The sequence below is a fragment of the Dipodomys spectabilis genome, unplaced genomic scaffold (genome assembly GCF_019054845.1).
Source record: "Dipodomys spectabilis isolate Male_0828 unplaced genomic scaffold, ASM1905484v1 ptg000190l, whole genome shotgun sequence".
Lineage (NCBI taxonomy): Eukaryota > Metazoa > Chordata > Mammalia > Rodentia > Heteromyidae > Dipodomys > Dipodomys spectabilis.
The window spans coordinates 5,506,964-5,520,014 of NW_024870867.1; the positions used below are offsets into that span (position 1 = coordinate 5,506,964).

At 39.9% G+C, this 13,051-nt stretch overlaps 1 protein-coding gene across 1 annotated transcript; it reads right to left on the reverse strand.

Annotated features, from left to right (window-relative positions):
- Positions 1–10,868: 10,868 nt before the first annotated feature.
- On the reverse strand, positions 10,869–11,384 carry Ferd3l (Fer3 like bHLH transcription factor). The gene has a single exon (XM_042695790.1). The coding sequence runs from the start codon at positions 11,382–11,384 to the stop codon at positions 10,869–10,871; it is 516 nt and encodes a 171-aa protein (XP_042551724.1).
- Positions 11,385–13,051: the final 1,667 nt, after the last annotated feature.

Consider the following 13,051-nt stretch of genomic DNA (forward strand, 5'->3'; position numbering starts at 1 on the left):
GTTGATAATCATTAATATTACAAATGATGACGTTTCAGAAGAGAGATGTCTATTAGTAGTGCAGAGTGAAATTGTCAAAGTATGTTAGAAAAGGAAGAAATAGCAAACATTTCTTAATATTTGATGTAGGGGTAAAAGAATTTTCAAACATTCAATATATTCAAAACTATACGTGAAGATATTCTGATGGAAATGCTCATGTATGTATGCATGTATGCAAACAATACAGTCAAGTATAGGGTTGAATTTGGATGGAGAAGTCTAGATGTCCAGGGCAAAGACCCTGAGGTTTGGATTGAAATATGGTACATATTTCCATGTGGATGTAATTTGGAGAGATTTTTCTTGTGTTTTGTTATGTAATGCTTTTGAGTTTGAGGCACTTTTCGGCCTGTTTCATGTTAACTTTAGAAGTAGTTGATTGCATTTGATGAAATGTAGTATGCTAATAAGGGTATGAAGCTTAATTTGTGGTTCTGTCATCTTGAAACAAAGTGGCATTATACACACACACACATATCTGAGCTCATCTGCTCCAGTTTTAATGGGATTCAGTGAGATTAGGCAAGTGACTAGTGATGAAATAACGTGGCATATTCAATATTATCTGCAATTAACAAAACCACTACTTGTCAAATGCTTGTTAGCTATAGTCATCATATGACATTTGCCCAAAAAATATGCGTCTGTGGTCCGAATATGTGAATTGTGTGTGTTTCTTAAATTGGAAAAATTGTTTAGTAAATTTCAGAAGGTCCTTTACCCTCAGCCCTCAGAGGAGTTACTTGAAATTGAATCAAAACTTTAAAAAACAACAAGGTGTTTAACAATCCTCTTTTTAATTTATCAGGCAAGGAAAAATTTACTATATGAAAAAAACTATGCATGAAAGAACAGCTACCTATTTTTAAGTGTTGAGAAACTATTTGCAAGGCCAGACTTACCTTTAACAACAACAAATGCTGTAGGCACTGATGGTTCACGTCTGTAATCCTAGCAACTCAGAAAGCTGAGGTAGCAGGAGTAAGAAAGCCCATGCGAATCATATCTCCAATTAACCAGCAAAAAGCCAGAAGTAGAGCTATGGGTCAAGTGGTAGAGCACCAGCATGAAAGCCTAAGGGGCAGTCCCAACCCCTAATTTCAAGTCCCATTCCTGCAATAAAAAATACAATAAAACTTATTTTATCTGGCAAATAAATCTGGGCCAAAGAATACATCTTTTTCTAAAATATTTATAAATTCACTAGTTTTAGGGTATAAAAGAATCTATGTGTATGCAGAGCCATTAAGGGGGAGGGGGTACAGAATGTCCAAAGATACACTTTAGAAGCCACACTCCTTCTCTGATGCTTCAAAGAAGGGCTTTTTCCCTCCCCATCTCATTTCTTCTTGAGGGAGTAAGGGGCAACTACTTGAATTTCTTGATAAGAATTTGTATCTCTCGGGGATCCTCAACAGAAGCATATCCCTGCTTATATATCCATATTTCCAGTGATCTGAGCTGAGTGAGTCTTAGGTTTTCAGATTTCATATCAATCTAGACATACATAAAGGCTTGGCAAGAGACACAGTCTCTCTTCCCAATTATGACCAGCAGCCTAGCTGTCAGGATGAATTTGCTAAAAAATCAATTCCAAAAAGTTTTACCAATGGAGCTGTTATTTTTTTTACACGAAAACTATACATATGAAATTTATAGATTGAGTGTGGGATGTATAATGATCTTCCTGGAAGACAGGGGATTAGGATTTTATGTGTCATGGAACAGAATCCCATGCTTAAAAAAAATAGAGTTAGCAACTTAAGCTAGAATCAAACAAATAAAACCATGTCACTTACAAGATACTGACTTTATTTAGGAGAAACACAGAAGACTAATAATCCTTTTGTATGTTTTCATTTGGTACTTTGTAAAAGTCTGAGTTACTTTGTCTGCTACACACATTCAATATTAAAAGTGCCAACCACAATAATAGTAATATTGACTAAATAATAACAATGTAACATACTGGGCTAAGCTCTTTATAATATCTTCCTTTTTTTCTTTCTTTCTCTTTCTTTCTTTCTTTCTTTCTTTCTTTCTTTCTTTCTTTCTTTCTTTCTTTCTTTCTTTCTTTCTTTCTTTCTTGCTTGCTTGCTTGCTTGCTTTCTTGCTTGCTTGCTTGCTTGCATGCATGCTTTCATGCTTTCTTTCTTTTTTTTTGTCAGTTGTGGGGCTTGAACTCTGGGCCTGGGCAGTTCAGCTTGAGGCTAGCATTCTACTACTTTAAACTACAGTGCCACTTCTGGTTTTCTGGTCATTAATTGGAGATAAGCATCTCACAGACTTTCTGCCCAGGCTGGTTTTGAACCATGATCCTCAGATCTCAGCCTCCCGAGTAGCTAAGAATACATACAGGTATGAACCACCAGTGCCCATATTTTTCTGTTTCTTTAAATAATGGTATGCTTATTATTTCTACTTTACAGACCAAGATAGATATATTTAAGTCTTAGTAAGTAGCAGAACTGAGGTATACAAATAATATACATTGATTTTTGAGAATGTATGTGGCATGTTAGTCTGGACCAAAAGACTCACACAGAGTCAGACATTCACTTAGGAAAGTCAGAATGGAAACTAAACTCTCAAAGTTTATTTCAGGGCCCACATTAAATACTATGCACAAAATTTTGTTTCACTTTTACATAAAACGTAATGAAGAGTAATAGGATAACTATGACTCAGGTATCAGTGAATGGTTCCTTAAAACTATTGATGTTTGGTTGGGTACCAATTATAGCTACTTCTAGTATCTAGAAGTATCTAATTCTAGCTACTTAGAAGGCTGAGATATGAGGATCCTAGTTCAAAGCCAGACCAGATGAGACTCTTAGATCCAATTAACCACCAATAAGTGGGAAATGTGTGCCTTAAGAAGTATAGTTCTAGTCTTGAGAAAAAATAATGCTCATAGACAGAACCCAGGCCTTGAGTTCAAGCTTTAGGACTGGCACAGAATAACAGCAATAAAGAATTTACATTTCTGTGGCATTTTACAGGTACAGAAGATCGACATAATCATCATCTGTTTTTATTATTGGTGTTGGCATTGGTTTCTCTGCTTAAACTCAGTCCAGTGTCTTACACACTTTCTCATTTGCTTACCCTAGGCTGGTACTCTGTGCTTGGGCCATGCCTCAGCATTTCCCTCCTTTTTTACTTTTTATTTTGAAATAACTGTGGGTTCATAGGATACTACAAAAAGGAAGAATAGTTTTTCATTTTCTGTTATACTGTTTCTATTGTAATACAGGGCTGCTGGGGGCCTGGCTCCTGAGATAGAGAGCAAGCATGGTCCTTTGTGATCATACCCCAGTAGCTTGAAAAACAACCCTAAGCTAAATGTAAAATTCATATTTTTTTATCATAAACTTAGCCCTTCAGAGTTTGGCTAATCTTAGCTTCCTTATTGAATCTGGGGAAATTAATTAACCTCTCTGTTCTATGGTTTCCTAGTTGCTATGGGAGAAACAATAATGTGAAGGTTCTGAAATAATTATGAGGGCTTTAAAAGTTATACCAAGCTGGGTGCTGGTGGCTCACACCTGTAATCCTTGCTTTTCAGGGGGCTGAGATCTGAGAATCACAGTTCAAGCCCTAGAAATGTGTAAGACTTTTATCTCTAACTACCAAAAAGCAGAAAGTGGAACTGTGGCTCAAGTGATAGAGTGCGAGGCTTGAATGAAAAAGCTAAGAGATGGCACCCTGGTCCTGAATTCATGACACAGTGGAGGCAACCACACATACAACAATTACACAAAGAACACAGCACAATGTTTGAAACATGTATGATTAAAATAAAGTAACACAATAGTTTATTATCATAGGCATTACTACTTTTCTTTAGGATACTAGTATCTTATCCAGACCTAAAGATTCAATTATTAGTTTGTTCTTGAGAACATTTCTAGTTTCTCCAATCAACACAGCCAATCAGCTAAAAAAAAATCTCACATAGGTAATATAGGTAAGAATTATTCTACTATTGGAGAAGTTAAAATTTTATCTGTAGTAAAATAACTGTGTGATCACATACTTATTCATGCATTCATTCAAACATGATTATGTTATTTTTTCCTTCTATCATTCACTAGTTGTTTGATCTATTTCTACATTCTACTAGGCATTATATTTCCTTTTGAAGACTGGAAACAATTAAAAAAAACCAAACCTGTCCATAACAGCTGCTTTGGGGTCATCTGCATTTGTTAGCTGCAGGTGGAAATCTCCTCCACACAGCCCTAAATAAGAAGGTTGTAAAATTTGACCTTTGAGGCCGCCAGACTATACCAGGCTTTTGTATAATTTGTCATCCTTTTGATCTTTGGAGGCAATATCTTTCAAAGTGATGGGGGTGCTTATATGTGACTATCAGTTCTTTATAGAAATCTCAATATCATGCTGGTTTCAGTGATGAATGATAGATTGTTTAAGACCATACACTGATGATCCTGTTTAATTGGGAGATTCTAGACCTTGTTGAAATCCAGTTGTGCAGGTCAAATCTGATTGAGCAGATCAAAAGTGTGTGAATGGTGTTTTGCAAAAAATAAAGCACTAAGTGAGCATAAGACATTTTTAAACATTGGGATCTATGTTGTCATATTTGACAAAGTTCATTGCCTTGTGCTAAATGAAGGGTGAGATTCTACTCAATATTAGCCATAAATAAAAAGGCTTTTAAAGTACATTCATATTTTTCTTTGTATTTTTAGATGCCTTTAAAGATGTGTTATAAACCCACTATGAACATTTTGGTGTCATAAAGTTGTGAAAACTTATAGGCTTTGGTTTATAGGGACTTGAGGAACTTTTTCCATCTTTCTGGGTTTCATTGCTGTCAGTTTGCATTGCTTTTTGCCTTTCCTTTCCCTCCTCCGCCAGGTTTGGTTTTGAGCTTCAAATTCAAAGAAACCCCAAAGTCAAAACAAAATGGTTAGAACTGCTGACTCTTGTTTTGTAACCTTTTTTTAGTCTGGTATTCACAGGAAGAGATGATGCTGACCATAACTTGAGTCTAACTTCACCCAAAATTTTGGCCAAGTTCAGGAACTTTTGAGTGAACTCAGGCCAACTTATAGATATATAGCAAAGCTTTACCATTTTTTTCTAAAAACAGTAACATAATTTAATGAAACAAATCAACTTAAAATAAGTTTGGACTGAGCGTTCAATAGTAATCTGTAAATTTTATTTAACCAACATAAAATATTGATCTAATTTGTATTTTGTATAAACTGAATTATCTCCCTCCCACCTTGTGCTGGTCCTGGGGCTTGAACTCAAGGCTAACACTCTACCATTTGAGCCACAGCTCTCCTCTTTTGGGTAGTTAATTGGAGATATAATCTTTAAGGCTTTCCTGCTCAGGCTGGCTTTGAACCTGGATCCTCAGCTTCCTAAGTAACTGATTACAGGTATGAGCCACAGGTGCCAGGCTAAATTATCTTATTTTTTAACAAGTAGTTATGCACATGTAAGGTATATTTGGGGCCCCATTCTTTTTGAGATTAATTTACATTCAAGAAGTAAAGGTATCCTAAAATATTATTAAGTTTCATCTCAGAATTTTTAAAAATTGGTTATGAGGCTGGGGCACTGTCCCTGAGCTCTTTTGCTTAAGGCTAGTTCTCTACCACAGCTCCATTTCTGTTTTTTGTTTGTTTGTTTTGTCTTTGAGTGGTTAATTGGAGAAAATAATCTCATGGGGATTTTTCTGCTCGTGGCTGCAAACCGTGATCCTCAGATCTCAGCAACCTGAGTAGCTAGGATTACAAGGGTGAGCCACTTGATCCCAGCTGTCACCCCAGAATTTTTATGTAGCACTGCTATAAAGTTTTACAAGAATGTTTTTCGTAACGGAAATGCTGACAAACATAATAATAAACACCAATTTAAGGCTCTTAATTATATGTTTGTGTAGGATTTAGTCATAGTCGCAGAATATTTGGTTCTGTTTTCAGCACTAATTTTGCCAAAATCTACTTTCAAATTAGGCGACTGTAAAAGATGATCAGTCTGAGCGTCTCCCTTTGATGGACAAGGGTTCTGATTGTTTTTTATTTTTCTTGGAAAGCTTAATTATGTCTTTCAAGTATGATTTCATCTAGATCTTTTCATGGTTTGCATGTCTGAATACTAATAGTAATCTGATATTTATGAGGAACTTAGTTTGAGACCAAAAGGCAGTTTTCAGTTAGTAAAGAGCATATAAATAAATCACCTCCCAGCAACGCCTAAATTGGTAGATTCAAAATATCTACATAACTTTAAATTTCCAAAAACTAATCATTATAGTTTTTCTGAAGTAACTGACACAGTCAGTTCTTCTTGAAACTGGGGGAAGTTTACTTTTTTGGAGTTTATTTATTTATTTTTTTGGTCCGGTCGTGGGGCCTGAACTCTGGGCCTGGGCACTGTCCCTCAGCTCTTCAGCTCAAGGCTAGTGCTCTACCACTTGAGCCACAGCACCACTTCTGGCTTTTTTCTTTTTGCTTATGTGGTGCTGAGGAATCGAACCCAGGGCCTTGAGCATGCAAGGCAAGCGCTCTACCACTGAGCCACCTACCCAGCCCTGGAGTTTATTTTTTAAAGCCATTGTTTGCTGATATGTCCATAATGCTAACTTAGCAATAAAGAGTAAAGCAATTTTTAGCATGGTGTGTCTTGTGTATTTTTTAAACTTTTTATTTAAATCACATTGAATATATGGACCCAATGCAGGGAAAGTAAAATAAAACCACACTGCTTTGAAAAGCGGGGGTGAAAATATGGTGGTTACTGGATTTAACATTAGGACATGCAACATGTCATCTTTTCTGTGTAGATGATTTGGTGCAGGGAATAAGTTCTTCCACTTGCTTGTGAGTCTGAAAATACCTTAAAAGACTTATAACTTTGGAACTTGTCAGTACTTACAAAGAACAAAGTTTAAAGAATGGTGAGTGTCATTTTTCTGATAGTTATGAGGAATTCATTTTTCACTTAGAATATCTGCAGCAGAGGATACTATGATGAACAGGCCTTCAGTATGCACTGAATGTGCTTATGAGAATAATAGCAGAGTAGCTTAGAATATAAGAAAGAGGACTGAATTGATGGATGGCTGTGTTCACTCTTTAGGGACCCATATTTCTGCATAAATTTATGTTACCTTGAATTTTCAAAACTGGACAATATAATAAGGATTCACAGAATATTAATACCTCTGTTTCTTTTTTTTACATGTTCAACATTTGCAGATTTAAAAATGCCATCTAGTTTCTAGAAAGACTTGAAGGAAGGGAATCTTATGTAAGCAGTTTCAATTTTCAATATAAACATGGGGTTTTGATGGAGCCGCAAGACCCTGTAGGAGTTTGGGGACAGAACATTTTTTTTGGAGTAAATTAAAAGTTAGCTAGTTATCAGAATAGTTAACAGAATAAGAAACTTTAAAATGTTCATGAGGAATAAAAATATTAACCTAGATTACTCATAGTTACATACAGAAAAAAAATAAAATGTTACTTTATAAATCCGATAAGTTATTGTCCAAGACTCAGTTTATTTCAATAAAAGTGCCAGAGTATTAGAAAATAATGTATATCTCTTAGGGTTTTTTTGGTGTTTGATATTAGCTGTTTATATCTTTTCTTTTATCTATTTTGAGGTGGAAAGAGTTCTGGTAGGAAAACATATTAAAAAGAAACAAACATACAACAACAAACAAACAGAAAACAACTGTTGGGAGAGAATCTTGATTTCAGAATCAATCTACCTCCATGAAAAAGGGGACTGAAAAAATTTTTCAAATGGTTTAGGTCTTCTATTCTGCACCTAAAAAAAAACTGCATGTAAATATCAAGTATGTGTCCATATGACTAATTTTTCAATAGATAACATTTCAGAATGTAATGTGCTTATCTTCAATTACTCTAACATTAATGTTAATTTTATAAAACCAACTTTAAACAATCATTGAAGAAATTTCAATTTCACTCTATTTTGGAGGATGACTGGAAGTTCAACAATCATGATCTTCATCCCTCTTCCTCAACTATGTAAAATTATGGGAAAAACATTATTTTAAACACTGGATAATACCGTTGCCCAGATTCCTTGCCCTGCAAATATTATCCAATTACTCTTGAATCCCCCAAAGATAAATTCATATATATATATATATATATATATATTCAATGAATGGAAAAAGAGTGTACTGAAACAAAACACAAAGTGAATAATTGAACAACTCATTGTAATTGGAGAGGATTTTAAATGCATATAATCTTATGCCACTTCAATAATCAGCGTTGGGAAAGGTATTTCTATTCCCTATCAGTCTAGCAACAGGGACCCATTCTGAGGCCCTTGTTCTAGTTTCTTCTGCCTTATAGCTTCTAATGATATGAGCGTCCGTCCCAGCTACACGAGTAGTCATTTGTACACTAGAATTTACAGCTTTGTAAAGTTCTGTGGAGCTTACAAATCCTTGAGATTTGTAATGTGTGGCAGAAATGCGTAGCAAGCTTCCTCTAGGTGTAGACATAGCCACTGTGAAAATCGGTAGAAATTATATATGCGATTAAAAGATGAGAAATTACTGCAGGGAAAATTAGTGCTCTAGGAGAAGCTGGGAAACAGGCAGCAAATTCCCGCAGAACTAGAAGGATGGAATATGAGCTGGCAGAGTCTACTAGGAAGAAAGGTTTGCCCCATATACTCACAAACGTACAGATTCATGCTGTTTTTTGGTTGTCTCCGTCCTAGCTATCTCATAGAGACAATATATATGCATGAGATTGAAGTTGACAACTACTTTGGTGCTGGTTCTGAGGCTTGAACTCAGGACCTGCGCGCTGTTACTTAACTTTTTCATTCTTGTGTAGGACTCCACCACTTGAGCCACAGCTCCTGTTCTGGCTTTTTTTGGTGATTAATTGGAAATAGGATTTTCAGGGCTTTCCTGCCCTGGCTGGTTTTGATTCACGACCCTCAGATCTCAGCCTCCGGAACAGCTAACATTACAGGCAGCCTTAATATAGTAGGCTCAACAGGTGCTCAGCATAGTATCATTAAAAACAACACCACCACACATACACACACAACTAGAAAGTATCAGAGCGTGCATTTGTACAGGATTGAAGTTGAGTTGGGATCCACAGATATGGCAATAATATAGTTATTAGAAACTACATTTACTACTTAAAGTGAGTAGAACAGGGTTACGCCAAGTGGAAAAAAAAACAAAAAACCTTCAGTATCCAAAACTTTCCCAAGTGCATTGAATACAATGAATTTCTAATTGCATATTAAAAAAAAGATGAGAAGAAAATAGTTAAAAGGTTACTACTATGATGATGTGGGTTGATTTAAAGCTTCTTTTCTTGTTTGAGCGTTTGCAGTTTTCTAAGGGGGGGGGCATTACGTCTTAATAAAGTAGCTTCTATTTTTCGAGCACGCTACAAATGTGAGAGGGAGAACTGTGTGCATCTGGTGTGGGCTCCTGCCCCCGCCAGGGTTTGCAGGTGCCACACTGAGGCATGAAATAGCTCCGAGAGTAGCTGGGCACCGTTTGCTCGGGTGCCTCTCCCGGCTTCCCCGCGTGGCTTCTCGGAAGAGCCCAGGTTCAGGGCCGGCGCGTTACCCAGAAGGAATGACTGGGAAGTGCCAAGGGTCCACACGGGAGGGGGTTTCTCAGTACCAACCCCTTTCAGTTCACCCCCTTCGCAGACCACCGGCACACATCTCCGCTCTTGTCTCTCGCCGGCACAGCATCCCTAGCACGAACGCTCTCTCCTTACACACCTCTGTAAGGTTTGAAAAGCGCTGCGCGGAGGCTCGGCTCACAGAACAGACCCAGGACTTCCCCCTCACGCACCAGTTGCCAGTGCCGCCCAATCGCACGCGCAAGCGCCCCCAAGCCCCGCCCCCCCAAGCGAAGCGCGTCCAACCGCAGCCCGGGAGGGACGCCAGAAGGATTCCTAGTTTTGCCGGAAAGGGCAAAAGTGGCCATTGTGCTCGTTTGATAGTTAAAAAAAAATACAGGGTCCTTCCACCTTAAGGCAAGCTATCTTGTCTGGCCCAACTCGCCCCAACCTTGATTCGGGTAGAGAAAAAAGAAAGGATGGGGGGGGGGGGGGAGAAGGAAAAAGGAGAGGTTGGCGGGGGCGGGGAAGGAAGAAGGCGGGGGTGAGAAGAAGAGGAAAAGCTGTGGGGAGAAAGGAAAAGAGAGGAAAGAGAGGGAAAGGGGAAGGGGGGAAAGGAAAGGGAGGAAGCCCCCCGTTTCTCTTTCCGTAGGTACCTCTTCTCAGCTCCTCGGACCCCGGGACCGCGCCCCAAAGCGAGGTCGCACCCCTAACTCCTGCGCATCCCTCTCAGGTCTGGGGTTCTGGCTCAGCCCTTCTGCTGAGCACCTGCTGCAGAGGCCTTCGCTGGGTCTCTAGAGACTTTAAACAATAAAAGTAGGAATTTGTACTTTTATTATTATTTCTATTTTTTTTAAAGATAAGGAGGGGACAGTGGACTGTCCAGGAAGCCCCCCAAAGCTGCAGTTTGAGGAGAGCCTAAGCTTCCCACCGGCTTGGCCCGAAGGAACGTCCGGGTGAGAGATGAGAAACCCCGGGGAGGCCTGGGAAGCCTTTTTCTACTGGGGAGGATGGTGCACATTTGAACACAGCACCTGCCATCTGTCTCAGGATCGGTGGCGTTTTACAGTCGCCACTCCAAGCTTCAGAACGCCCACAGGTTCTGTCTTGGGGACAACACCTTACCCCTCAGTCCCCTCCCCCTTGGTGCGCCCTTGGCGAGCAGGGAGGGTATCGCCCCTCATCACCCAGGTCTCAGCCAGCCTCCTTCTTCTCGCAGCTGTCCAAGAGCTCGGTCATGAAGGAGATGTACACGATGGCCAGGCGTAAGGTCTCGATCCGCGACAGTCTCTTCTCGTAAGCGAAAGTGGGCACTTTCCTCCGCAGCTGGTCGAAGGCCTCGTTGAGGTTGAACATGCGCTTCCTCTCGCGGATATTGGCAGCCTGGCGCTGGGCATAAGTGATAACCCTCTTCCTTTTGGGACGGCCGAGTAGGGAGGTTACTCTCCCACGTCCCTCTTCTTCCTCCTCCTCCTCCTCCTCCTCTTGTTCGTCCCCTTCATCTATATCTCCCTCCTCACCTTCTGGGACCCCCTCCTCTAATGGTACGAGCCTCGGGGGCCTTCCCTCTCCCAGCCCAACCCTTCCATCCCCAAAGGGAATCCCGCGTGGGAAGTCACAGAGAAAAGAATGTCTCGGGGAGGACAGAGACAGGTCTGCCACGAAGTCCAGCACGGTGGCATCCACGCAGCCCTCGGGGTAGAGCGCCATCCGTCCGTCCAGCGCGGCCCCTGAATCGCATGGGTTGCTGATGGAGTTTCTTAACAGTTTTGGCTTTGAGGGTGCGGCCTCAACCACCAGCAGAGACATCGATATTTATAACCAAGCGAATAACAAGATTAGCTGCAGCCATACGGAAGGCTGTGACAACGTCAGTCTTCTGGAAGTTGATGGAAGGGGACAAACTTAAGCAGGCACGAAACGGGGGGCTCAGAAGGACAATCTGAAGTCCGGGAGACCTTTTATGCAGCCGTGGGGACAGTTCCTTCTTGCCACGAACCCCCAGGGCTTACCTGCTGTGCCTTTTGTGTCTGTCTTCACCCCTGCAGCCAGCTAATGTTTCTCCCGGCTCCTTATCTCTTGTCATTCTTTCATTGCTCTTTGGATTTTTCAAAGCCAGGATGTTTTCCACCGCGATGGCTTCTCCTTGGCTTCAGGATGGGACTCCCAGTCTGGCCACTGCCTGCCAATGAATGTAAAACAAGTGCATGTGCTTTTAATGATGTCCTGAAGAGGGGCCCTTCTTGCCCTGGGTCGAGGAGAAGTGTTTGTCCCGTATCCTGGTGCAGCCACTGCTCAAAGGCAAGACCTTGCATTAGCTTAAGTAAGCATGGCACTGGGGCCCCCCCAGCACATTCCCCAGAGTCTCTGTTGAGACAGACTTTTCTTTGTCCTTTGGGGGCATGGCAAACAACTCTCCTGCCTTGTTATAAACCCTGACTTCTAAAGTCGGCCTGGACTGAAGTCAGCCTAATACTTGAGATGCTTGACTTCCCGTTCCTGACTATTTTGGAGGATTTTATTTGGAAGAAAAAGATTAGGATGAACAATAAAATAGAGAAGGGAGAAGAGGAAATGAATTTTATATGAAACAAGCAGACTACAATGACAATGAAAAATTTAAAAAAGTGGTAGCTCAGAACATTTTCTCCATTCAGGATTTACTGTGTAATTTCCAGCATTGGAGATAAAGCCAATTTTTCTCTCTCCAAACAAAAGTGCTCAGTCATCGGTGAAAGATATAAGCTATTCTTGATTAGCAGACCAATTCACTTTCTCCTGAGGGGAGATCAAATATTGCTGACAAAGAAAAATCCCGAGGCTTTCATTTGGTTTATTTTCTTCATGGAGTCCTATAGTGTGATTAAAGAGTAATATGTCACTGAATTCTGTTTAAGGGACATTTGAGGCTTATCCCTAGACATTTTTGGGATACCTAAATCTGATATAATGTGAATGAAAATTTTACTGATTTCACATCATTGCTCATTTTAACAACAACCATATTCTTTTCTTCTTGCTTGTGTACTAACAAGAGGCAGGTCATCTACAAAGTGTATAGAGCAAAAAAAGAAAGGACTCTGGGTAAAACAGTGGGTTAGAAAATAACTTAAAGGTTGGTTAGATGAAATAGACAAAAAGTATGAGCAGAAAACTTTCTTGGTACCAGGGAGAACCAGTGGACCTCAGCCCCTCTGAAGGGGATTAAGTTCACTCAGCACATTGGACAGCTCCCAGAAACCACCTATTCCTAACAAGTAAGAAATTCCACTTCCTGCTTTTTAGCTGTCCAGTGAGTAATCAAAATAAGAAATTTGGCTTCATTTCACAATAGGTGATTTCAAATAGCTATAATGTACAGTGCATTTTACAATACT

Bases quoted from the DNA above. Each gene is read 5' to 3' on its own strand.
- Ferd3l (XM_042695790.1), bottom strand. From the start codon at position 11,384: ATGGCGCTCTACCCCGAGGGCTGCGTGGATGCCACCGTGCTGGACTTC.